This window comes from Pituophis catenifer, unplaced genomic scaffold, assembly GCF_029215685.1.
Source record: "Pituophis catenifer annectens isolate HBS135680 unplaced genomic scaffold, rPitCat1.0.hap2 SCAF_4, whole genome shotgun sequence".
Lineage (NCBI taxonomy): Eukaryota > Metazoa > Chordata > Lepidosauria > Squamata > Colubridae > Pituophis > Pituophis catenifer.
In genome coordinates, this window is record NW_027256884.1 from 41,912,764 (window position 1) to 41,938,478 (window position 25,715).

Here is a 25,715-nt window from a genome sequence, read left to right on the forward strand (position 1 = left end):
AAACAATATAACACATTTTTGTTTCTGTGTGGCACTAATTTTTTCCTGAGGATTACAATTAAGCTAATTGTATATAAACTTATTTTCCTCTAAAGAAAATACATCAAAGAGTTTATTAAATATGCCAAGGGCAAAGTTGCTATTATGATGACAATAGATGCAGACAAGAGTGGCCACTCATACACCTTTCGAAGTTGAGATTTTAATTGTATGCTGTTGAATGCCTCAAGCATTTGCATTTTTGCAATCATAGCAAATTCTGAGTATACATCAAACATACCATAGCAGTTTCAGGTAAATGGATAATGTTGATGTGCACAATAGATTGTTAACATTGAAAGTTTCATTCTATATAAAATCTTTTTCCACAACTCAATATTACAGCTACACAGCCAGGGCACCAGTTTGTTATTTTGCAGAAAGTTAAAATGAAGATTTTAGATATCTGTAAGATATCTTTAAGTTAACAAGCACCATTAACAAACCATACTGTCCACTTGCTTTAAACTTTGATAGCTTCACTTACCATAAAAATATTTACACTTTCTATTTTGGAAATTAAAAAAAAAAGATTTTTCAAGTCATAAAATAGGTTACTGTTAAAAACATTTATTTCAAATTATATTTATAGGTATTGTGGCTGAAGATTTTTTAAAAATTGAAGTACCGTATTTTCCGGTGTATCCGACTGGGCGTATAAGACGACCCCCGACTTTTCCTGTTAAAATATAGGGTTTGGGCTATACTCACCGTATAAGACTACCCTCTTCCAACGCACACCAAATAAAAATTAAAAAACATCAACTGGCTCACCCACAATGTAAAAGCAGCTGTGCTAGACCCAAAATGGCCCCTGCAACAAGCAGGAACCTCACACAGCCACAAAAAGCCCAAAAAAACAACTTTCACACTTTTCACACACAAAATTCCACATACAGCTTTGTGAGATTTTGTGTGTTTGTGTAGTTAGAGTGAAACACTACAGAAACACACTAAATCTCAGAAAGCTGCACAAATATTTTATTTTATTTTTATTTTTATATGAAAGCTAAATTTAAAACTTCCTAAACTTTAAATGGCTAGGTCTAAAAAAGAACAACTAAAAAAAAACCCCAATTAACTATTTTTTTTAAAGCTGCCAAAGGGGGAAAAAACTTACCCAATAGAACAGGGGTCTCCAACCTTGGCAACTTTAAGACTTGTAGACTTCAACTTCCAGAATTCCTCAGCCAGCTTTGCTTTGCTGGCTGAGGAATTCTGGGAGTTGAAGTCCACAACTCCCTGCCTGCTTGATTGCAGGCAGGGAGTTGCTTGCTGATGCATTGGATCAAGGCAAGCGTTGCGACTAGCAGCTAAGGTAAGCAAGCTGGAGGGGATAAACTTTTTTCTTTTTACATGGCTCTGGCGATCCAAGTTGAGTTGCCTGATTAGCAGGCAACTCAGCTGAGATCGTCAGAGCTTGGATCGCTAGAGCCATTCCTTTTACATGACTCTGGCGATCCCAGATGAGTTGCCTGATTAGCAGGCAACTCAGCTGGGATTGTCAGAGCTTGGATCGCCAGAGCCATGTAAAAGGAAAAACTTTTTTCCTTTTACATGGCTATGGCGATCCAAGCTGATTAGCAGGCAACTCAGCTGGGATTGTCAGACCTTGGATCGCCAGAGCCATTTAAGGCTCGTCAGAGCCTTTCGGGCTGGTCTGCCTGGTTACAGGAGAACGACACCTGGCATATAAGACGACCCCTGACTTTTGAGAAGGTTTTCATGTGTTAAAAAGTCGTCTTATACGCCGGAAAATATGGTATATTCTGCTATTCACGTGTGTATGTGTGTGTAAAAAATGTGTTTCCAAGTAGACTGAAATGAAGCACCACATCCAACATACCGTTTTTTTAAAAAATTATTTTTATTCAAACTGGATGTTTCCCTACTAAGCTTTACAAAGCATCCAAGAGGCATTTCACAAAACATGTTACTGCAAGTGAAGCACCTGTCATCAAAATATTAAAAACTGCTGTATCTTTTGGAGGACTCCTTAAACTTCTTCAAAAGCTGTCTTCCAATGACTAAATGTATAAACCTACTAAAGCTTGATAGGAGCATTTCAAATAATAATCCTTTATGCTTTGAAGAGAGATGCTGATTTTAAGGTACAGCAATTTGTGGCCTACATCTTTTGAATGCTTACACAGTCCTATTCCATATACCATCTATAAAGCCAATATGCTCCTTAACAATAAACAAGATAATTCTGCTTTACTATACCAAGCAATCCTAATTAGTTTTTATATCATAATACATAAAAGAAACAAATTATGTTCTAAGTAGTGATTAGAACTGCATAAATATTCAGTCTGAAGGTGACTCAAAGACAACACTATGGAAAATAAGTTTTCAAATCAAAATGAGACTTCATTTAATACTTTAATTAGACAACTTGGAATCAACACTTTGAAATCACGAATATATTTCTAATCTGAAAACTAATCTAATTCAGATTATTCAAATGATTTCAGATATCCAAATAGAAAATTCAGATCAATGTAATGATAAAAACTAAATGGATGATATGAAGACGCGATCTAGATATATTTGTATAACAGAAACATGGGACTAAATTTAAAAAACCAGTATACATTGCCTATACATAATTTTTCTTTCATTTTAAACTTTATTATATATCATCCATATGCAGGGTGGATAAAAATCAATGATTTTTTTTAAAAAAATAAAAAAAATCAGATTTTTTTGATTTAAATCGGATTTTTTTGATTTAAATCGGATTTTTTTAAATAAAATGCTTTTTGAGGAAAATATATTACCATCCAAAAGTTATTCCATCATGAAATAAAGATTAGTTTTTTAATTATGTAGAATAAGGCTGTATATGTTTAATTTTTTTGGTAAATAAATTCCATTAATCCATTCACAATGTCATGCTCTTCCAGAGGTTTTTGTAAGATTATTGGGCAGTTTCTCTGCCTACAAGATATTATCACAGATGCTTGGTTTACTTTTGTAGTTCTCAAAACTGAATTTGACTCAGCAGAGATCACATGCCTCTTCTTCACAGCAAAAATGTTATAACATGAACAGAATTGAGAAAAAGACCTTAATCCTATTGTTCTACAAACCTATGAATACAGAATCAACCCCTTCAGTACTAAGTTTCAAGAAGTTCAATGAATAGAATAGAAACAATATTTTTCTGATTGTTTGGAGTGGAATAGATCTGCACAAGAAAAAAGTGAAACTAAGTGTGAAGAGCTAGGGGCAAGCAGACAAGCAGTACAAAATGAAAGTGAAACTTTCTGAGCACAATACTGCACAGCCACAGACAGACAAGTCTTTGGATCTTTTTGTGTGTATAACCTGAGGTTTATCACATTCTTTCCTTGGAGGAAAAAACCTATAATGGCAGCAGGCCATAAAAGAGACCCAGTTTGGCAATATTTTAATGAAGTTCCTTTACCTATTGGTAAGGCAGGCATGCGTGCAAACTGCAAACATTGTAACAAAGAAATGCAAGGCCTGGTGGCCCGAATGAGGCAACATCATGAGAAGTGCTGTGATGAAGATGACCAAAGAAACACATCTGAACAGGCAGGATCTTCAGGTTGGTAAACATTTTTATTGAATCATATTTCTAAAGACTTCCTTGAACTGTCATGTTTGAGAAAAATTATATTTCTTATTATTACTGCACGTTACTGTCACTTGGTACAGTTATGAAGAAAAGCAAATATTCCTTTTGGGGCAGTGCTGTGTACCATAAGCAGAAATTGTATAAACAATAAAATAACAGCATTGACTTTTTTGTTTAGGGGAATTCATGGATTCTGGAAACTATCCACCTTCAAGATCACCATCTTCCTGTTCTACAGTTTCAGAGTTATCCATTCAGGATAGTGCTTCATTAGCATCATCATCATCAGACACCCACAGCCACATATCACTATCACCTAAAAGAAAGAAAAAACCCTTCCCTCCTGGAACCACCATAGATAAGTTTGTGATAAAAACTAACAGATTAGAAAAAGAGTTAATTGATGAAAAAATTGCCCAGTTTGTTTATGCAACGAACTCTTCTTTCCGTCTGACTGAGAACCCACATTTCATTAATATGGTCCAGTCACTGAGACCAGGATACAGTCCTCCCAGCAGAGCAGATGTTGCAGGGAAACTGCTGGATAAAGTGTATGACAGAGAAATGGACCAATGTGCAACAGCTCTGGACTGTAGAATCGTTAACCTAAATATTGATGGGTGGAGTAATGTCCACAATGATCTTATTGTATATGCTTGCATAACAACAGAAGAAGGGAAAGTCTTCCTTGCACAAACAATTGATACGTCAGGAAATGCACACACAACAGAATACTTACAAGAAGTGGCAGTAAAAGCTATAATAACATGTGAACAAAAATTCAAATGTCTAGTACACAGTTTGGTCACAGACAATGCTGCGAATGTATCCAAGATGAGAAGAAATTTAGAAGAGCAGGAAGGGAATACAAAGCTAATAACATATGGTTGCAGTGCTCATTTGCTGCACCTCTTAGCCAAAGACTTAAGTGTTCCAGAAATAAAGGCTAATGTTGTTGAAATTGCTAAATACTTCCGTAACAATCATTTTGCTGCAGCAGCTCTGAAAAGGATGGGTGGAACCAAGCTAACACTCCCACAAGATGTTAGATGGAATTTGAGTAGTATATCAAGAACTGGCCTATTCTGATGACAGTTTGTGAAGAAAATTGAGATAAAATAGATGGCACTGTCACGGCCAAAATCCTCAACATTGGGCTTAAGAGAAATGTTGAACATACGCTGAGCATCCTGAAACCTATCTCTGACGCTTTAAACAAAATACAGAAAAATAGCTGTTTTATTGCTGATGCTGTTGAAATTTGGAAGGAACTGAGTGAACACTTAAAAACAGAACTACACATGGACAGAATTAAATTACAAGCATTAAAAAAACGAATGGGACAAGTACTGTCTCCAGCTCATTTTTTGGCAAATATTGTCAATATCCAGTATCAGGGTCAAAACTTAAGTGCTGAGGAAGAGGAGTTAGCTATGACATGGGTATCCAGCAATCATCCATCTGTAATGACAACTATAATAAACTTCAAAGCTAAGGGGGAACCATTCAAGAAATATATGTTTGCTGAAGATATTTTAAAGAAAGTCACACCAGTGAACTGGTAGAAGTCACTTAAGCACTTGGATTTAGAGACTGTTCAAGTAATGATTTCACTTTTAACAGCAGTAGCTTCTTCTGCAGGCATTGAAAGAATATTCTCTTCCTTTGAACTCATTCATTCTAAATTAAGAAATCATTTGGGACCCGATAAAGCAGGAAAGCTTGTTTTTCTTTTCCAGATTATGAACAAAGAAGAAGATGAAGATGACGAGTGAGCTACAGAGAACGGTATTTAAGTTTTTCATGTGTAGGCTGGGCTGACAGTCTAAGTTTCTTAAAATATATATATATTGTTTAGCCAAATTAGTTAACAAACATGGATGTTTGTTTAAGCAAATAACATATGCTGTAATGTTATTTTTTCAGTTGAATAAATCTATTTAAATTGTTATTATTAAGGTAATGATTATTTTTCTCCTTCCTAAAGTACAACAGAAAAGTTGTCCAAATATGAATGATTAACCTATTAAACTGGGGATAAAAAAACTAATATGAAAAGTTGTTATTCTAAAAATCTTCATCTACTTGCATATTAAAGTTATACCAGCAAGAATTAGTCTTTATGTAGAAACCTATGATTTAAATCAAGCCTTACTGACTAGTGATTTAAATCAAATCCACCCTGTCCATATGCATAAAAAGTACTGTTGTCAAGTCATTACACACACACAAAATCAATCTACTATGTCTTTTATCTCCAAAACATTATTTTCAGACTGAAAACTATTTTTAAAAGTACAATAACTTTTAAACAAAAATAGTCAACCTCCTCACAAATGTTTACAATTTTTGAAAATACTCTCTATCAGTCCATAACTTATCTGGAAAATAATGGTAAAAAGGCAATGGTGAAAAAGGCAATGATGAACATTTTGTGCAAAACAGAAATATCTGGCTTGTTGTTTTTTCGCCTGTAGAGAGTTCCACAGCAATTTGTTCAATTCTTATTATAATATGGGAACACGTTTTCTCACTAACTTCAGAGTTTACACTGTACTGCAGTATTACCCAATGGGTTAAGTTCAGGAAAAATCTTTCCCACTTCTGCCTATTCAAACCACAAACTTTGAAAGAAAAAAACATTATGTGACTCTTCTCTGAAATATTTACTTGTGTGTTTTTTAATTAATTCCTGTAAGTTCATATAGACTACATTGGCTGTGGAAAACTATACAACTTCACTGATTTTCAGTACAAGTAGTCTTCATTTAGCAACTGCCTCATTTAACAACTATTTGCAATTATGACAGTGATGAAAAGGTAACCTTTATGATTAATTCCTACATTTACAACCTTCACAAGTCTATAAAGCAAAGAAAAGTTGAAGTAAATTCATAAACAGTTTGATTTTGCAATTGCTCTGCTTAGCAACTGAGTTTCCAGCCCCTATTGTGGTCACTAAATGGACTTCCTGTACTGGAACATCTTAAGACATGTTGCAGGATCCTTCTCTTTAATATGCTTTTTAAATAGCATTTTAAAAACTTACATCTTTTTTTTTTGCTGAGGTTTGACAAATTTTTAAGATGGAGAGCCCTTTTTATTAAGTTAGGAAAAGCAAGCAGAATTGGTTTCTGACATTCTTTCCTGGCCCTTTAAAACAGCAGTGCTGTGGATCAGTTAGGATTGAAGTTTTAGAATGAGCTACTGACCAACTGCTTTTCATATAGAATGCATTTGGACCTTCCTTTCTGCCCCATTTTCAAACTCTTTGCTAGATTCTTCCTATGCCAAATTGGTCCAGTTGTTCCAATTTCAGAGAATTATCCAGAAAATAGACAAACAAATAAATGGAAGACAGGATTCTGACTTTCTTTACAAAATTTTAACCCCACATGCTGTTGGACTAGAAAGAATATAAAGACTGTAAGATGGCCATCCAAGAAAGGTTATTCACATTACATTGAATGTAACTGTAACTACATGGACTGTAGGTGAATTCAAAAGCAGATGTGTACTTTATAACTATATACCCATAACCATCTGACTTAATAATCAAATAAACCAAGTGCTTTTAAAAATAAGCCATGGCAATTAGGTAGTCAAAATTAGCTTTTTAAAATGTATTGTCTTTATATTCAAAACTAGCAAATGCCTGCAAAAAGCAAAGAAATAAATTACCAAACTACAATTCAACAACATGGGTTGTTGAATGGGTATGCTGGCTACACTGCATGCCCATTAAACATACTAGAAACTCTTTATTGCTTCATTTGTCAAGTAAGAGACAAATATAAAATCTAATTTATAGCGAAAATAGCTGATGGTATGTTATATAAATTACCACATCATTCCACATTCTGTACATCAAAAAAGATTTAGTCTTTTTCAATATAGACATGTACCGATATGAATTAAAATAGATAAAATACTTTGGAAATAATAAATCTTAAAGGGTAGGCAACATGAAGCAATCAATAGGTTTGGATTACGTTGTCAGCCATTCAGTCGTGTCCGACTTTTGGCCACTCTATAAATCAGCACTCTCCATGCCCCCGTGTCTCGCACAGCCTTCTTCAGATCTGCCATGGTCATTCCAGTGTCATCTTTTATAGTGTCTAACCAGTGGGTACTAAGGCAGCCCCTTCTCCTTTTTCCTCTGATCACTGCCAGCATGATTGATTTTTTGAATGAGTCAGTTCTCATGACAGATCAAAGTATGACGCCTCTGTTTGGCAATCTTGGCTTTAAGTGGTATTTTTGGTGAAGTTGTTTGAACAATAACTGTTATCAATACTAAGGCTGAATAGAATTATGATTTTTTCCCTGAGTAAAATTCAGTGATGTTATTTTTGTCATTCTACATATATTAGCTAATATGACATTGAATGTACTATGGAAAAAAAAAATCATGGGAACACTTTTCAAAGTCACAAGGATCAAAACAACAAATGTATATGAAGGATAAAAAAGAGTCTTATCATTGGTTAGTTTCAAATTTAAATGTTAAATAAAAGTTCTAAAAACACATACCTTAGATAATAGGTTTGTCCTCAAGGGCCATACTTGTGGAAGAGGGAAACTTTTTTTTTACATATAGAGAAGAAAACACTATAACTGCAGAATACACTTTTAAAAAACAAATAGAGCTATCATTAATGTGGTGCTGCAGTTTCCAGGAAACTCTGGTAAGAAGACATGTCATATAAATACCAGGTATACTACCATTCATTGTGCCAATAATGTTTGATTAAGTTATAGGTAGTCCTCGACTTATGTCCACAATTGAGGTGAAAATTTATATTGCTAAGCAAGACAGTTGTTAAATGAGTTTTTCCCCATTTTATGACTTTCCTTGCCACAGTTGTTGAGTTTATCACTGCAGTTGTTAAGTTAGTAATACAGTTGTTAGGTGAATCTGGTTTTCCCATAGTTGCTTGTCAGAAGGTGGCAAAAGGTGATCACATGAACTCGGGACACTTCAACTGTCATAAATATGAGTCAGTTGCCAAGCATCTAAATTTTGATCATGTGACCATGGGGATGTTGCAATGGTCATAAGTGTGAAAATGGACATAAGTCACTTTTTTCAGTGCCTTTGTAACTAAATGGTCATTAAACAAACTGTTGTAGGTCTTACATAAAGAATGAAATCTCACCATTTCTCGTAAAAAAAATGATTTGCTATTTTGGCTTTTTCTTACAATAGATCTCATCATTTTATCAGTTTAATTTTCTCAACACTGCTCACTTCATGTAATTTGAGTCACCCAAGTATCTTTCCATTCATACTAACTTGAAAACAATATATATATTCCTTAATTATCACACTGTATATCCTAACCAATGAGCCTTGGTAGCACAGTGGACTAAAGCACTGTTATTAACATCTGCTGCTTGCAATTACTGCAAGTTCAAATCTCACCAGGCTCAAGGTTGACTCAGCCTTCCATCCTTTCAAAGATAGGTAAAATAAGGACCCAGATTGTGGGGGCAATAAGCTGACTTTGTATAAATATACAAAAGTATGAAGGCTATTGCTTAACGTATTGTAAGCTGCCCTGAGTCTCCGGAGAGGGGCGGCATATAAATTAAAGCAAACAAACAAACATACAAACAAAAACTGTAGCCCAGATATTCACGGCAATGCTGGGAGAAACATAATGAAATATTTGTCATTATTAAAGGGTTATGAAGTCAAATAAATCTGGTCTCAATAAATAAATAATCTTAGGGGAGGTTTTGTTTAACTGAGCAACTTTAAGCAAAACTTAAATCTTGATGACTCATCATAAGCATAAAGTAAGAATAAGGAAACTTATGAAAAAGAAGCAAAAGGCAATACGCAAAACTTTAGTTGCCCAGAACTTTAAAATGCAGCTAATTGTACCTGATTTGGATTCCCTGTGACTTCTTTTGATGTCAGGCGTAAATATTACTACCCCAGTGGCAATGGTTAAATAAGGAAAGCAAGGCAAACAACCACAGCATGTGAACACTTGCAAACCTCTATGAGATACCAAAAGGAAAAATATCCAAAGGTGAACAGTTTGCTTTTGGTATTACAAAGACTCATTAGCACTTTAAAAAAGGGGGAAAAAATCTGAATACACAAAACAATTACAATCTCTAGGGAAATTACAGAAAGACATAATGCTAGAAAAAGAGGACTGTGTAGAATAGAACAATATTATAAAAGGAACCAATTGTCTGATGAACTGACCTGAGAGCTCAGCAAAAAGTAACAAGATTCAACACATGGTCTTCAAAACAAAGCGTTTTTGAGGACAATTTTAAAAATCTCTAGTTTGTTTGGAAATAAAAGATATACCGAACCTACTTCTTGATATCCATCTGATTACAAAAACCTATTATTAATGGACCCAGAAATATTTCAGTAATTCAGCCTGGAGCTAGACTGGGTGGACTCTTTGTGGTGTTATTGAACTGGTAAAATGTCCTCTTTTCATGTCATTTTGTATTACTCTATACTACAATATTTTAAATTGTTTAATGTTGTACTATGGCCAGAGCTGATGGAGTCAGATGGCCTATAAATGTAATGATATATTAATAAATTGTTCTCTGTATATTCAGATTTCTCAAAACTTTAATGTGTGCTACTGATTTACTTAAATATTACAATAAGTTCAATAGTTCTTAATTCGCATTAATATTTTATTTTATTAATTAAAATTACATATTGTACTTCTGTTCAGATTAGTGCCATGTGAAGAATCTCATTTTGTGATCAGTAAAAACCAGGGAATGGCTCTCAAGGCAAATGATTGTGATATGATTCAACCTGCATTCATGAAGATACAAATAAATATGAAAACAGTTGTTTGGGATGTTTGAGTTTAGTTTACAGCACAAGTGTTTTTTTGTACTAAATACATGCAACTTTTAATAATACCAATTAGTATTTTTGATTTTGCTCTCAATCACAACAAAATAAATGCCAAACTGATAGTTTACACACATTCATTTGTAAGCAAACACAAGAATGTCTTTGAGATTTAAAATAGCTGACAAAACAAACATCAGTAAAACATTTAACATAACAGGGTGGGCGAAGCTTATACCATTTCACAGGGTCTTCAGATTAGTTTACTTAAAGCATTTACTTTAACAATGTTTTTCAGGCGTATTCTTGCCAAATCACCACAGCAGTTCATATACGGGTATTTGTTTCTAGCTGCTACAGAATACAGCACTCTTAGGAATATTGAGATTTTTAAGAAGTCACTAGCAACCATGGAATGGTTCCCCCTGCCCCAATATTGTACAGGGATTAGAATTTAGCTTGTGTTAGGACCGTGATGGCGAATTTATGGCATGCGTGCCACCTGTGGCATGTGGAGCCATATCTGTGGGCATGCGAGCGTTGCCTTAGCTCAGCTCCAACGCGCATGTGCTCACCATCCAGATAGTTTTTGGGCCTTCCGGGCCTACCGGAAGTCTGGAAACAAGCCATTTCCGGCCTCCAGATGGCCTTGGGGGGGGGAGGCCATTTCCGCCCTCCCCAGGCTCCTAGAAAGCCTCTGGAGCCTGGGTAGGGCAAAAAAACAGGCTTACTGGGCTGACCGGTAACCTTTTTGCCGTCACGTGCCAAAAACGGGGGAACACGGGGTGGGGGGTTGTATGCACATGCATGGGGGGCATTGAATTATGGGTCTGGGCATGCAACCCCCGTGCTCCCCCCACTTTTGGCACGCGACAGCAAAAAGATTAGCCATCACTGTGTTAGGATATAGCATCAATATCATGAGTAAAGGGCGTAATATAGATATACACATCCCACTCAATATAATACTACTTCCTAAAACTTGTTTGTTCAGTAATGGTATTATTAAGGTATACTTATTTTACCTTGGCGGAGCAGGAAGTGAGGTAGTTAAATGGCTGCTTATTTGAAAGGAGAGGTGACTAGCAAGCCAAGTCAGTATTTTAGGCTCTATTTATTTTTCTCAAACATTCAAAGCACTTTAGCATATTCTAGTACAGTATTCTATATCTAATTACCTAAAATACAGTTTGTCCTCGAGTTACAACCACTAATTCACCAACCATTTTACGTTATAGCTATGCTGAACGAATGGTATTTATGCCTGGTCCCCCAAATTACAGCTATTGCAGCACTTGTGTGCTCACATACTCAAAATTCAGGCATTTGGCATTCAGGAACATTTTAATTTGTACCATGCTACATTTTATACTTTAATCCCTATACTACTGCAACATGTTATACATGTAGTTGCTTTTGAATACCACAGCTGCTGCAGAAGCCACAGCTGCTGCAAGTAGATGCATTTTCTATGCCACATAACATTGCTGCTTTGTGAGTTGCACTGGTTGCCAATGACTTCCAGGTGCTGTTCAAGTTACTGGTTATCACCTACAATGGCCTTCATGGCATCAAGTTGAGTTATTAGATTTACTGTTTCTAATTAACATACTTCATGTTCCATTATTAAACTATTAGACTTTATGGGGTCCAGGAGGCAATGCAATCTCTGCCGCCTGCTCTGCAACTTGCCCATTGCAAAAGTATGACTTTGTGGTCAGGAGAGCTTTGAAGAACTGGCCCTTTCCTTATCACATATGGCCAAGGGTTTATCTGTTTATTAGCAGTTTAACATTTAATATGGAAAAATCTCAAAGTTATTGGTAAGTAGGCAGTCTAGAAATTTAAAAAATTAATACTTCATATTTATTAATACAAAAAAGTCAAATAAGACTAAATTAAATACTCATGCTCCAGAACCTGAACAAAAAATAACCGACATGAGTGACATCAAGCTGGTAACACCCGCCATGATCACACCCACCTCTCTGGCCCACCGAGGTCAAACACAACCCTGATGCAGCCCTCAATGAAATCAAGTTTAACACCCCTGGTCTAGTTTGCTCTTTCTTTGGGGGGGAGACTAATTTCATTAATTTTCCAGAATATGCTTCATATAAATTCATTTATATGTTTGCAACTGTTTGCAAAACATTTAAAATGAAAACATTATCAGGAAAACACATCAAACTTCTGTCTTTCTGCCAATTTTCCAAGCAAACCTTTCCCGAATTAGTATCATCTTGTTGCAGAGATATTTTTGTTTCTTTTTTTAAAAAATTAAGATAAATAATATTGGAGAGATAAATATGTATTTAGAAAAGAAGAATGAAAAGAGGTTAAATTCAATATTTTAACTTAATTTAAAAAGACCATATGAATACAAAGATAAGACATAGCTGAGATATGAAACAAAGTGAAAAGCCTTCATAAATTTACAAAATTTTATGCAAACTTTATAGTTGTACTTTGAAGAAATGATGCATCAGTTCCAATAGAAAAGATCTAACAAATACATTTTCAGAAAGTATCCAAACAACCCTGAGATTGGTGTTGCAGGACAGTAAATTCCTTGTCTCTTCTGCAACTCCAAATTGGGGTTGAAGTATTTTTCTGTTATTCTGAAACCTGGACCTGACTCAAAAGAAAGGCAGAACATCTCCTTGGAATAAGAGATGCATTTGTAAGCAGAAAACATCTATCTTCTACAACCAGTACCATGGAAAGTATCCAATAAGACTTTGTGACAAAATATAGCCACAATGACTCTATCTGCTCCTAAGCAGGAAATACAATGGGAATCCAAACTAGTGGTTAATTCAGTAGCACAACATCAAAAATGGATCTCCCTCAATTTCATAATATGTTCTCAGGACCACTAAATATTCTACAACATAGCTAATATTTGCTCCTCTTCTTTTCCAGCTGCTCCTTCTCCTCCAGTTTCCTAAATACTTAGCATTCTGATGCTTTGATGTAGTTCTATGAAATTAATCACAGAATAGTATTACTACTATTACAGAACTATTACTACTAATCTTCTCATCATTCCTATCACCCATCTCCTCCCACTTATGACTGTAATGTTGCTGTATCCTTACGATTTATATTATTTCCTAGTATGATTCCATTGCTTATTTGTACCCTATGACTATCATTAAGTTTTGTACCTTATGATTCTTGACGAATGTATCTTTTCTTTTTATGTACGCTGAGTGTCAGTGTTCCAGAAAACCCCAACTCTGAGTAAAGACGTGGAAGCAAGCATTTTATTATTATTTATTTATTTATTTATTTATTAAATTTTTATACCGCCCCCTCTCCCGAAGGACTCGGGGCGGTGAACAGCCAAAATTAAAAACACACAATACAAATATTAAAATACATTAAAACAGAATTAAATTATCTTAGGCTTCTCCAATTTAAAACCCCATTACCCATAAAATTCACCAATTAAAAATTTTTTAACCCAGCCCGGCTTGCTGAAATAAAAACGTCTTCAGGGCCCGGCGGAAGGTCCGGAGATCCGGGATTAGTCGTATCCCTGGGGGCAGCTCATTCCAGAGGGCGGGTGCCCCCACAGAGAAGGCTCTTCCCCGGGGGGTCGCCAGCCGACATTGCCTGACAGACGGCACCCTGAGGAGACCCTCTCTGTGGGAGCGTGTTGGCCGGTGGGAGGTTATCGGAGGCAGAAGGTGGTCTCGTAAATAACTTTTACAAAGTTCTCTTTACTAGAATAGGTAAACTGGCACATCTGGGAAAACCCGAATCTGAAAAGCCCGGGTTTTCTCTCAGTAAGTCAAAAAACCCCAAACCATCCCCTTACTCCCCAGTCAATCACATGCTCCAATCAACGTCTGTTCCATCTCTACCCAGCCCCCTGACCACTCCTTCTCCAGATGCTGGATCACCCTGACCTTGACCGACAGGAAGAATGCTATTATGTCTACTAACAACCCCTCTCCTTAATCCCCCCCTCCTACTTTCCCACACATGAGAAGGTGGCAGCATTGAAGCTTCTGGCCTAATATGGCTTCCAAAGATGACACTGAGAGCATATGCACCAAAGACAAATTCCTTGTGTGTCCAATTATACTTGGCCAATAAAGAATTCAATTCAATTCAATTCAATTCAATTTCCCATAATTTCCCAGGTCTGTTGGATTCTAGTAAGATTCGTAACAATCTGATAAGTATGATATTTTAATAGTTTTGTTATTCCGGTAATAGGGACATTCATCTAAATTAAAATAAATGATAAAAAATAAACAGTAAGGCATAGTTCAAAATACCACTCTAGCCAGTTATTAATCACATTTTAATTTCAAATTGTTTGGATTATGTACTCAATTTGGAAATTAAGCTTGAACGGATAATGGAAATACTAACAGAAACATTTTTCCTAAGGATAATTTGTGAAAAATAGCTCTCTTGAAAATGGGTAAAATTTTAGAGCAAAATATTGCATATGTAGTCCCTCACTCTTGACTCGTCAATGAGAAGATCTCAGCAGGTTTTTTGCATGGCAAATTATATTCATGGGTAAATGTGATTATTTCAGACTTTTACTGAACACATGGGGAACTTAATATTTTAGAAGGCAGGTGTGTTTCTGGAGAGGCAACATAGCTGAAACAGAGTACTGGAGCTTTGAGTAGAATACTGAACTCAAAAATCTGGGGTCTCAAGTACAGAGGAAAAAGGTAAACAGTCATTTGCCTAATGAAGTATGTTGAGTAAGAGTTGCCTCTAGGCATCTGGAAACAGTGGGTAATTTGTTTCCCCTTTTTATGCTAGTAATATGAATAAGTTCATGGGTTAGTAAAAATTATTACAGGCTGTAGATAAATTTGCATGGCTGTTTGTCTGTCTATCATCTATCTAGCTCTCGTTCCTGTATAAATACATGCTTTCCAATTCCTTTCCCACTTTTCCCCACTTACATTTGACTTACAATAACTTACCAAGAATGATTTATTTTTGTTTCCAAAATGAATACAATGCTTACATAGTGAATTAAAGCAGCAATTATTAAATCAAATAACCCTAATGAAGTGTCAGCCATGTGCTGCTTTTTGCAGAATGTAATACAGATGTAACACAGATAAAATGCTACTGACTGTTCTACTGTCTGTGTGTTTGTGTTCATAAAAAAATGTGAGGTATTCTACCCAAGTGTCATGGATATCAGTCAGGCAGAGACAATCTAAAATATTTGGTAACTTTTAGGTAGAAGATAAGACACAAACTATGTATCATGTACTGAAGACAGTTGGATTAACATTTAAATCTTACTTATGCACTGGTGAAAGGATACTATACTCTTTACACAGCACAATTCTGGAAGAAAGCTAAATATATAGTATAAGGGAATGGCCAGGAGATAAGGCTGATGTTTCAGGCTTCTTTTCAAAATTGTTCCTTTTGTGGCTTTGCCTAACAAGCAAATGTTTTATCCATCTCTTTCCTGCCATTTGAAAGATATGCATCCTCTACTTTTTTTGACAAAGGGAAAAAAGATTGTTAACTAAGAATCCTTCCTGTAATTATCAGTTTAAAAAAAATAAATTGCAGTACAATTTGGGAATTTAGCCTCGGTTAGTTAGTTGGAGCTAGATGTTAGATGTTTAAACATCTATCATTCAGAGTAAAGAAGAGATGGCTATTAGCTTTTAACTATAAAGAACTGAATTCATGAAGAATAGGATTAACCATTATTTTTTTACTCTTATATTGTGCCATAATACACATACTCTGAAACAAGTGGAGAAAATACAGTACATAACAATGCACACCAAATACACAAATCTTAAGTCAATATGTCCGGTCTCAATAAAGACAAAAACTACTTCAGAACTACTTCATCAAAACTACTTCAGAAAATGAGTATCAGGGAAGACAGTTCTATAACTGGCAATGTTTTTCTTTAGCATCTACTAGGACAATTCAAAAAATGAAAAATATTTGGCTGGGAACCCAAAACAAAACAATGAGGCCTGGAAATTCTGTCAAACCATTCATTTATTCATACATTTACTTAATTTATAATGCCATAAAATCTCAAACTATTTTAGAACAGCCACAACTAAGTAGAAACAAAATCCAGAACCACTTTGTTATTCTGAGTTTTGGCCGCAATTATATCCAGAAACCAAGATACAGAAGAATCTTTAATTTTATGTAGTATGTAGAGCAAAGCTGCTGTGCCTCTGACCTTAGCAGCTCCACTGCCTGCCCACAATCTGATTTTTTTCACCATCTCCCACAGGAACTGCCACTAATGTGCTTTTACTCCCCTTCCCACTTCTTCCCACAAACAACAGTGTTTCAGTTCATATCTTAGTTCATATCATGTTTTATGATCTGTAGGCCGCCTGGAGTTGCCTTATCGGGAATACAGGTGGCATATAAATTTAATAATAAATAAATATTCTGAACAAAACCACTGCACTTCACTCCACCTGAAACCTAAGTGCTTTGGTTCAGACACTATTGCTTGAAACCAACTGTTCCAGTTTTTGCACTGAATATCTTGCACAACTCTAATATTTGGGCATTTTCCCCCATGGGATCATTCAAATTCGATCTATGCTGAAGTTCAACTTTGTATAGGCAACTATATGGTCCTAAGATAATTTTCTGTTTTCTTTTAGCTGTAGGAATCTGAGGTCAATATTAGACAATATTTTCATAAAATTTGTTCCCAAGCAATTTTAAGACCCTAACCATCAAACTAGCATTTAAAATATCTATATTTAAATGTTGTACAGAAATAAATAATGTGGAATCACTATATCTATTGCCTCTCTTACAAACTTCAGAGAAACCAAGCTAATGGTGAAAAACAGTGTCCAAGTGAACAAAGTTGCCATTATTGAAGAAAATATTGTACTGTATTAGACTATTAACTTTTATTGGGACAGATCACCATGGAGGAAATCCATCTAAGTAGTCACTAAGAGTGATCACCAATTTGATGGCACATGATCAATCAATTAATTTTATTATTTACTCTTTTGAATTTTGAAGATGTAAATCCATATGTTCATGGCTATGTAGACATTCTCATATTAATTATAAATTCATGTAATTAAAACTTCTTATACTTACATTCATATTATTATGGTATTTCTTCTTCCTTTAAACTGATTAAGAGAAAAGGCTGGAAAGATTTTTTCTCAACCTTTTTCAACATTTCTTAAGAGATCCATCCAACGCATCTACCATTTCTAAAAGTAGAACTATGAATATTTGATATTGAGCTACATTGAAAGTCTATTAAAACAAATTATTTCATGGAGGTAATGTAAAGTTTATAGAAGAGTCATGCATTTTAAATGGCTGTGTTAAACAATTTTTTAAAAAATACATTCTATTTGTTCATTATCCCACCAAACCTATTCCAGGTTTTAGGATTACAAAGAAGTTAATATCTGTTCTCACTTTCAAGCTGCATTTCCCCACATATAACAGTTGATTCTTAAAAATAAATAACTCCATCCATGCTGGAAACAGGACTCAGGTGCATAAACACGTTCCACATTTAGCAGGTAACAGACACAAACATAGGCACAAATGTAACATCCACAGAAATAATTTTAATCTATAATTTAAAATTAATATGACAATATGACATTTCTTCTATTTTTTTCTATTATTCTGGGGTATTATAATAAAATATTTTAATGTTTTTTATTCTAACATATTAATTATTCAATGTATTAGCCACTGTATGCACTAGCATACATAGAATACTTTAAAAGTTTTGAGTGGCATAACAAATGGCTATACTCCAAAACTAACTCAAACCAAGTTCTGCTTTTACGTTAAAAATATGAATCAACCATAAGTCCAAAGTGGTTAAATTGTTGACCCATCTGCCCTGGAGGTTAAAAACAAGCATTGCTGGATGCATGTAGTTCCCAGATCAAACACTTTGCCTTAAAAAAATTGCTTGTGATCCTATTTCATATTGTTTTCTTTTTGCAGAGTATATCAGGATTTGAACACTAATTTACCCAAACTACAGACAGAAGAATTTTTTTAAAAAAATATTTATTATTTCTTAGGTTAGTTCTTTCATGAGCTTCAAAGCTTTTGGAAACAAAGTTAAAATTATGAAAGTTTCACAGTATTTACATAAAGTCAATAAAAAGTCCAATAATTTATGAAATGTTGGTTAAAAAGCCTAATGTGTATAATACGTTTTCAAAATAAGCTTCAGAAAACCAATAAAAGTCAGTTAAAAACATAAGTGACAAATATAACAGCCTGCTGAGTAGTGACTTGTTAGTAACTTGAACAGTGACTCACGTTAGATGATCTGAAGACAGAAGAAATCAAACCCGAATTAAAAAAGCAAAGCATGTTAAGTTTATATTTTAAATATCAAAATAGAGCAAAATATTACAAATACGTTACATTTCCTGTTTTAAAAAAGTATAGCAAAAGTTAAAAAACTCCTCAGTATTTCATTTTCCTACTCATATGCTCCAAAATCAGATTTTCCCAAGTGACAGTAGAAGGATCCTTCTTTTGTGTTGGCTTAGCCAGGACTTTCTTTCACACACTGGTCTGGTCTGTTTTTTTTTCCCCTTTTTTCTTTAAAAAAAAAAAGAATCTTTTTTTTTAGGCAGGGCAGAACTGGAGACCCTGGCCAGTGCACATAAGAATGTGGCCAAAGCTGTGCTTTAAAACACATGATTGTTATTGTCAACCATAAATTGTGAAGTATGGAAATAAGGATGTTTTTGCATGTTTACCTATAATGTTACTTTTGTTGCTGCTGTTATGATAATGTTACAAAGTTTCCATCAAGAAAGAAATACAGGTGAAACTCGAAAAATTAGAATATCGTGCAAAAGTTCATTTATTTCAGTAATGCAACTTAAAAGGTGAAACTAATATATGAGATAGACTCATTACATGCAAAGCGAGATAGTTCAAGCCTTGATTTGTCATAATTTTGATGATTATGGTTTACAGCTCATGAAAACCCCAAATTCACAATCTCAGAAAATTAGAATATTACATGAAATCAATAAAACAAGGATTGTACATAGAACAGTATCGGACCTCTGAAAAGTATAAGCATGCATATGTACTCAGTACTTGGTTTGGGCCCCTTTTGCATCAATTACTTCCTCAATGCGGCATGGCATGGATGCTATCAGCCTGTGGCACTGCTGAGGTGTAATGGAAGACCAGGATGCTTCAATAGCGGCCTTCAGCTCTTCTGCATTGTTCGGTCTCATGTCTCTCATCTTTCTCTTGGCAATGCCCCATAGATTCTCTATGGGGTTCAGGTCAGGCGAGTTTGCTAGCCAATCAAGCACAGTAATCCTATGGTCATTGAACCAGGTTTTGGTACTTTTGGCAGTGTGGGCAGGTGCCAAGTCCTGCTGAAAAATGAAGTCAGCATCCCCATAAAGCTTGTCTGCAGAAGGAAGCATGAAGTGCTCCAAAATCTCCTGGTAGACGGCTGCGTTGACCCTGGACTTAATGAAGCATAGTGGACCAACACCAGCAGATGACATGGCTCCCCAAATCAACACAGCCTGTGGAAACTTCACACTGGACTTCAAGCATCTTGCAGTGTGTGCCTCTCCATTCTTCCTCCAGACTCTGGGTCCTTGGTTTCCAAATGAGATGCAAAAGTGGCTCTCATCAGAAAAGAGGACTTTGGACCACTGAGCAACAGACCAGTTCTTTTGTTCTTTAGCCCAGGTAAGATGCTTCTGACAATGTTTGTTGTTCAGGAACGGCTTGACAAGAGGAATACAACATTTGAAGCCCATGTCCAGGATCCGTCTGTGTGTGGTGGCTCTTGATGCACTGACTCCAGCCTCAGTCCACTCCTTGTGAAAGTCTCCAACACTTTTGAATGGCCTTTCCTCTCCAGGCTGCGGTTAACCCTGCTGCTTGTGCACCTTTTTCTTCCACACTTTTCCCTTCCACATAACTTTCTATTAATGTGCTTTGATACAGCACTTTGGGAACATCCAACTTCTTTTGCAATTACCTTTTGAGGCTTTCCCTCCTTATGGAGGGTGTCAATGATGGTTTTCTACACAACTGTCAGGTCAGCAGTCTTTCCCATGATTGTGATTCCTACTGAACCAGACTGAGAGGCCCTTTAAAGGCTCAGGAACCCTTTGCAGGTGTTATGGCTTACTTAGCTGATTAGAGTGGGACACTTTGAGCCTAGAATATTGAACCTTTTCACAATATTCTAATTTTCTGAGATTGTGAATTTGGGGTTTTCATGAGCTGTAAGCCATAATCATCAAAAGTATGACAAATCAAGGCTTGAACTATCTCGCTTTGCATGTAATCAGTCTATCTCATATATTAGTTTCACCTTTTAAGTTGCATTATTGAAATAAATGAACTTTTGCACGATATTCTAATTTTTCGAGTTTCACCTGTATTTCTTTCTTGATGGAAACTTTGTAACATTATCATAACAGCAGCAACAAAAGTAACATTATAGGTAAACATGCAAAAACATCCTTATTTCCATACTTCACAATTTATGGTTGACAATAACAATCATGTGTTTTAAAGCACAGCTTTTTGATTATGTACCATCAGATCACTTTGAATCTTACCATAGTGACCCCATAGATAGAATTTAAACAGATTTTAAAGCACAGCAACATTTATACTCAGTTCAGAGTTTTGCTTTCTAGGAGCCATAAACAAAATCTCTGGACAAAAATCCCAAGCACAGATGATATGGGATTTTTCTTCAATTTAATCAACTAAGTATCTTGGAGGGGATCTGTTGCCTGTTTATTTTATTTATTTACTAATGAATTATTCCTAATATGAATTATTAAATGAATATACTTTTGGCATATACAACATAGAATTAAAGAAACAAATTTCTTAAAAGGAACTCAAAACCATTACTGCATCCAAAATGCATTACATATACATTCTTTTTGATCAAGAGAGAACAAATATATATTAATATATATTTAATTCTGTGAATTAAAGGTAGTACATTAACTGTTAAGTGACTGTCATTCAAATGACATTTAAATGGCTATAACATATTTAATAAAATATGTTGTGTTTTTAAAATAATGACACAGTGAAAATAACAATACAATATATATCTATTGAAATATGCAATGAATCAATCTACTTTTAAGCAAATATATACGTTTAGAACAGGAACAGGAATTATCAACTTTTTCTTTGAAAGTGTTAAAAATGATAAAGGTCAGATATTTCCAAAATGGCAGAATGTGTGATTGGATTAAGAGTGCCAAACAATATCACTCAATGAAAAATAATTTTATTTTATTTCAACAACAAATATTATTTAAAACACTGATATTATTTAAAATACTGTCTCCTTCAAAACCCTTTCTGTCTCCTTCAATAGACTTTCAGGCCATCTGTCAGCAATATTTCTTTCAAGGAAGTTCTGTTTCACCTACAACAAAGATAAAACCCTGAACCTAGTCCAGAACTCAATTGAGACAAAATTTAACTGTTTGTCTGGGAAATGTTACTTTGACCATTTCCAATGTTTATTATCTTTTTGTTCTTTTATCATGTTTCTGTACATCAAGGCGGAGTTTATGTTCATATTACAACAGAGTAATATGGGTGATTCCCAGTATTAAGTTCTTAAAAATGAACACAAAATTTCTTAGGGACCCAGCAAAACCTTTTGCAGGAAATCAAATACTGAAAATAAAGATGGGGCCATATTTTTGGCAAATGTCTCAGCTTTATATTTTTTCTCAGGCCTTATTTTAACTTGACTCAGCCTTCCAAGATCAGTAAAATGAAGACCCAGATTATTGGGGACAATATGCCGATTCTGTAAACCGCTTTGAGAGGGCTATAAAGCACTATGAAGTGATATATAAAGTGGTAATTGATGGTGGTAAGGATTCCATAAAGTCAAATAATTTTGGAGATTCCCATTCTGGGATAGAACTCAATTATATAACAAAAATGTGATTTATTATTAACAGGATATGACTCCACAATAATTTTTGCAAATTATTTATGAACAAGGTGTCAAATGAATCAGTGGCCCATAAGAAGCCTGTACATTTTGCCCCATTGAAAACACAGAAAAATAAAGTAAAATAGAAAAATTCTACAATTTGAAAATTAAATGTTCCTATTTATTTCTCTGTCCATGTACTCATGTAGCTAAGAAGCTGCTTGTGAACTGATTAGCAAATGTTATTAACATGTGCCACATATTTAACCCATTAATAAATAAGAAATAGGACATGCCTCTCATTCTCTGGCTTCTTTAGGGTTAGGATTAGTCATAGTCCTATTAGCACATTTGAGCTATGATCACCAAGGTATGGATAGCTATCACTACACCCACTTGTAGGCAGTACTAGCAGGTGTATGCAGTTGCAGTTGCTGATGAAATCAGCACATGTAAACCAGCTTCAAATTAAGGCAAGTCTAGGACATTATCCTAAAAAAACCCAGTGGTATTTACATATTCAAGCTGACTACATAAAAAGAGAGGAATTTCTTACTTGCAACTGAATCGGGGTTACAAGATACTAGACTATGTCTGAAAAATACTTTTAAGGCAATTGTTTTGTAGACTGTTGTCATTATTATCAGAAAGAGGAGAGGTGGAGAAATCAGTTCCTTCTACGCTGATATATTAGAAACCTGTATACATGTTCCTGTTTACACGTTCCTTCTTAGGACAAACAAATTAGTTGTTAATACAAGGCTGATTCAGTCCTTTCTATAACAAATGTGCAAAAATATCAATCAACACTAAATAAGTTGGGATGTATCACCAAACTACATCCAGTAAATATATCCAATAAATGCAAACATTTCTATTCATAGCTGGAAGTCTACAATGGAATTTCAAACAGTGAATTCCAAACTGATAAACATCTGAATCTGGGTGGTGCATTTAACTAAAAAGTTTATTTTTATAAGAGCCTTTCCAGTACATATTTTACCTTATATTTCTTTACTGTTGTATGGCACTGCTTTCATGCCTTCTGTTTCCTCTTTTCATTACACCCAAAACTTGCTAACACTATTTATGCAGACTGCAAGTAAACATCTGTCAAGAGAGGAAAGTTGGGAAAGAAGGCTAGGTACAAATAAAAGACCTACTACTGTCACTGGATCCATTTCAAATTTCATGCATTATCTGCATTTTGAAAGGAATGTAGGATATATTCCAGCTTATTACGTGAGCAATGCTTAAGTGCTGAAGATACACGGAAACTTGAGCAGCTGAACGGAAGAACACACCCACAGTTGCAAGCAGTATTTAATATTAACAGCAGCTAGGATTGAATTTATGAACATTCTATAAAAGCATTTACAGGTAGTTCTCAATTTATGACAGCAATTGTGACCAGAATGTGTGTTGCTAAGAAAGGTGGTGGTTAACTGAGACACACCTGTTTTTAATGATTTTGGCCACAGCTGTTAAGCAAATCACTGCAACTAAATGAATGATGCAGTCCTTAAGCAAATCCCACTTCCCTCATTGACTTTACTTGTCAGAAGCCAGCTGGGTGATGGTGATCACATGACCTTGGGATGCTGCAACTTTTGTAAATTCAAACTGGCTGCCAATTTTGATCATGTGACCATGACAATGCTGTGATGGGTGTAAGTGTGAGGATTGGTTGTAAGTGCAAAACTGATTATAAATCATTTTCTTCCATTTTCAAATGGTCATTAAACAAATTATTAAGTAGTGGACTACCTGTATTCCATATTCTTTACAAGCTTGAAACTCTCTGAATGTATTATAACTTAACTACTTCACATAAAATGCTTGGAAAACCATCTAAATTCTCTACGGCATAAAGCTATGATTAATGTAACTACTTGTGTTGGGCTGAACCCCTACTGATGTTGCTGGGACTCAAAATAAAAAGGCATGTAAATTGTTTTTGTTAATCCAATTTATATAACTACTCATCTCCCCCAAAGGGGACTCTGGGTGGCGCACAACAATTAAGACTTTAAAGGCTGAAAACTCAGCAATTTTTTGTAGTGTCAGATAAACAGAACCACACACTGTTTACAAACTGGTTTAGATTTATGCCATCATGGAGAGGCGGAATCAGAATCATTTATTTACAGAAAGAGAGATTATCAGACTTGTTCATATTGTGCTTAGAAGTTCTGAAACTACAGTGAGAACTGCTAGCTTTTCAACTGACATCTGTAAAACTCCGTTTTGCCCGATAAAAACAGTTGCAAAAACCTACCAGAATCAAAATACAGGAAGAAGTGACACTTAAGCAAAAGAAAACCTAGATGTCAAAAAGCAGTTGCTGCCCGGGATGCACCAGATATAAAAAAGTTGACAAACCAAACGAACAGTGAGACTGCATTTTCACAGGGATGGCACAGCTGGCAACATCCTTTGGGGCTGTGCCCAGGGGAAGAAGAGCGCTGACAACAAGCTCTCCTGTTGCCTTGACTCTCAGTTCATGACTTCCAAGCGAAGGGACGCCCCACGACTCTCTTGCAACACACCTGCTCAACAAGAGTGCAGCCTCCTGAACTGAGAAGTCTCGACCCTCCTTGTCCCGCAGGGGAAGGAAGGAAGGAAGGAAGGGGGAAAAAAAGGGGGGGGGATCCCTTTCAAGTCAGCCAAGCCTCGCGAATCGAGTGGGTGGTCACGGAGCGGCGCGCGCAAAGGGGCTTGGGGAGGGGGGTAGGCTACGTTCCACTCCCGCGTTCTTTGTTTTTCATTGGCTGCAAGCCCAGCCTCACTCACCCACAGTAGCCAAGGTCTCCAGGTCCTCAAGTCTATAAGCGGGGGAATCCGAGGCAGGCGGTGCGGGTGAGCCTCGGCTAGCTGGACCCGAAGAACAAATGGGTTGGGGTTCGCCGGTCCCTGCCGCCTCGCAGCCAACAGGGCTCCTGGCTCCTACTTTAGCCCGCACGGCGCTCAAAGTCTCCATAGGTGGGGAAGAGGTAGTAAAGGCTCCTCCTGTCAGGGCAAACTTGGGAGTCTCCGGAGGCGGCCTAGCCTCTTTCTCCTTTCAGCAGCTGCAGAGGTCCCGAGCCGGGGCTACTCCTTGGTTCCGTCTCTCAGCAGAGCGGCTGCCGGCGCTCCGCATCGCGCCAGAGCGCAGCTTCCTTCCTGCGGTGCTTCTGGTTTGCTTTGGGTGCAAGTAAGCGTCCGGGCGCGTCTCGCGGGGAAGGTCGTCGACGCTGCTGGCTTCGCTCCTC

At 36.0% G+C, this 25,715-nt stretch overlaps 1 protein-coding gene across 1 annotated transcript in view; it reads right to left on the reverse strand.

Annotated features, from left to right (window-relative positions):
• Positions 1-25,573, reverse strand: part of PRKX (protein kinase cAMP-dependent X-linked catalytic subunit) — a 61,100-nt gene extending 35,527 nt beyond the window's left edge. Inside the window, exon 1 of the mRNA XM_070942765.1 lies at positions 25,258-25,573. Coding sequence (XP_070798866.1) covers positions 25,258-25,444 — 187 coding nt within the window. The 5' untranslated portion in view covers positions 25,445-25,573. The remainder of the gene's footprint in view (positions 1-25,257) is intronic.
• Positions 25,574-25,715: the final 142 nt, after the last annotated feature.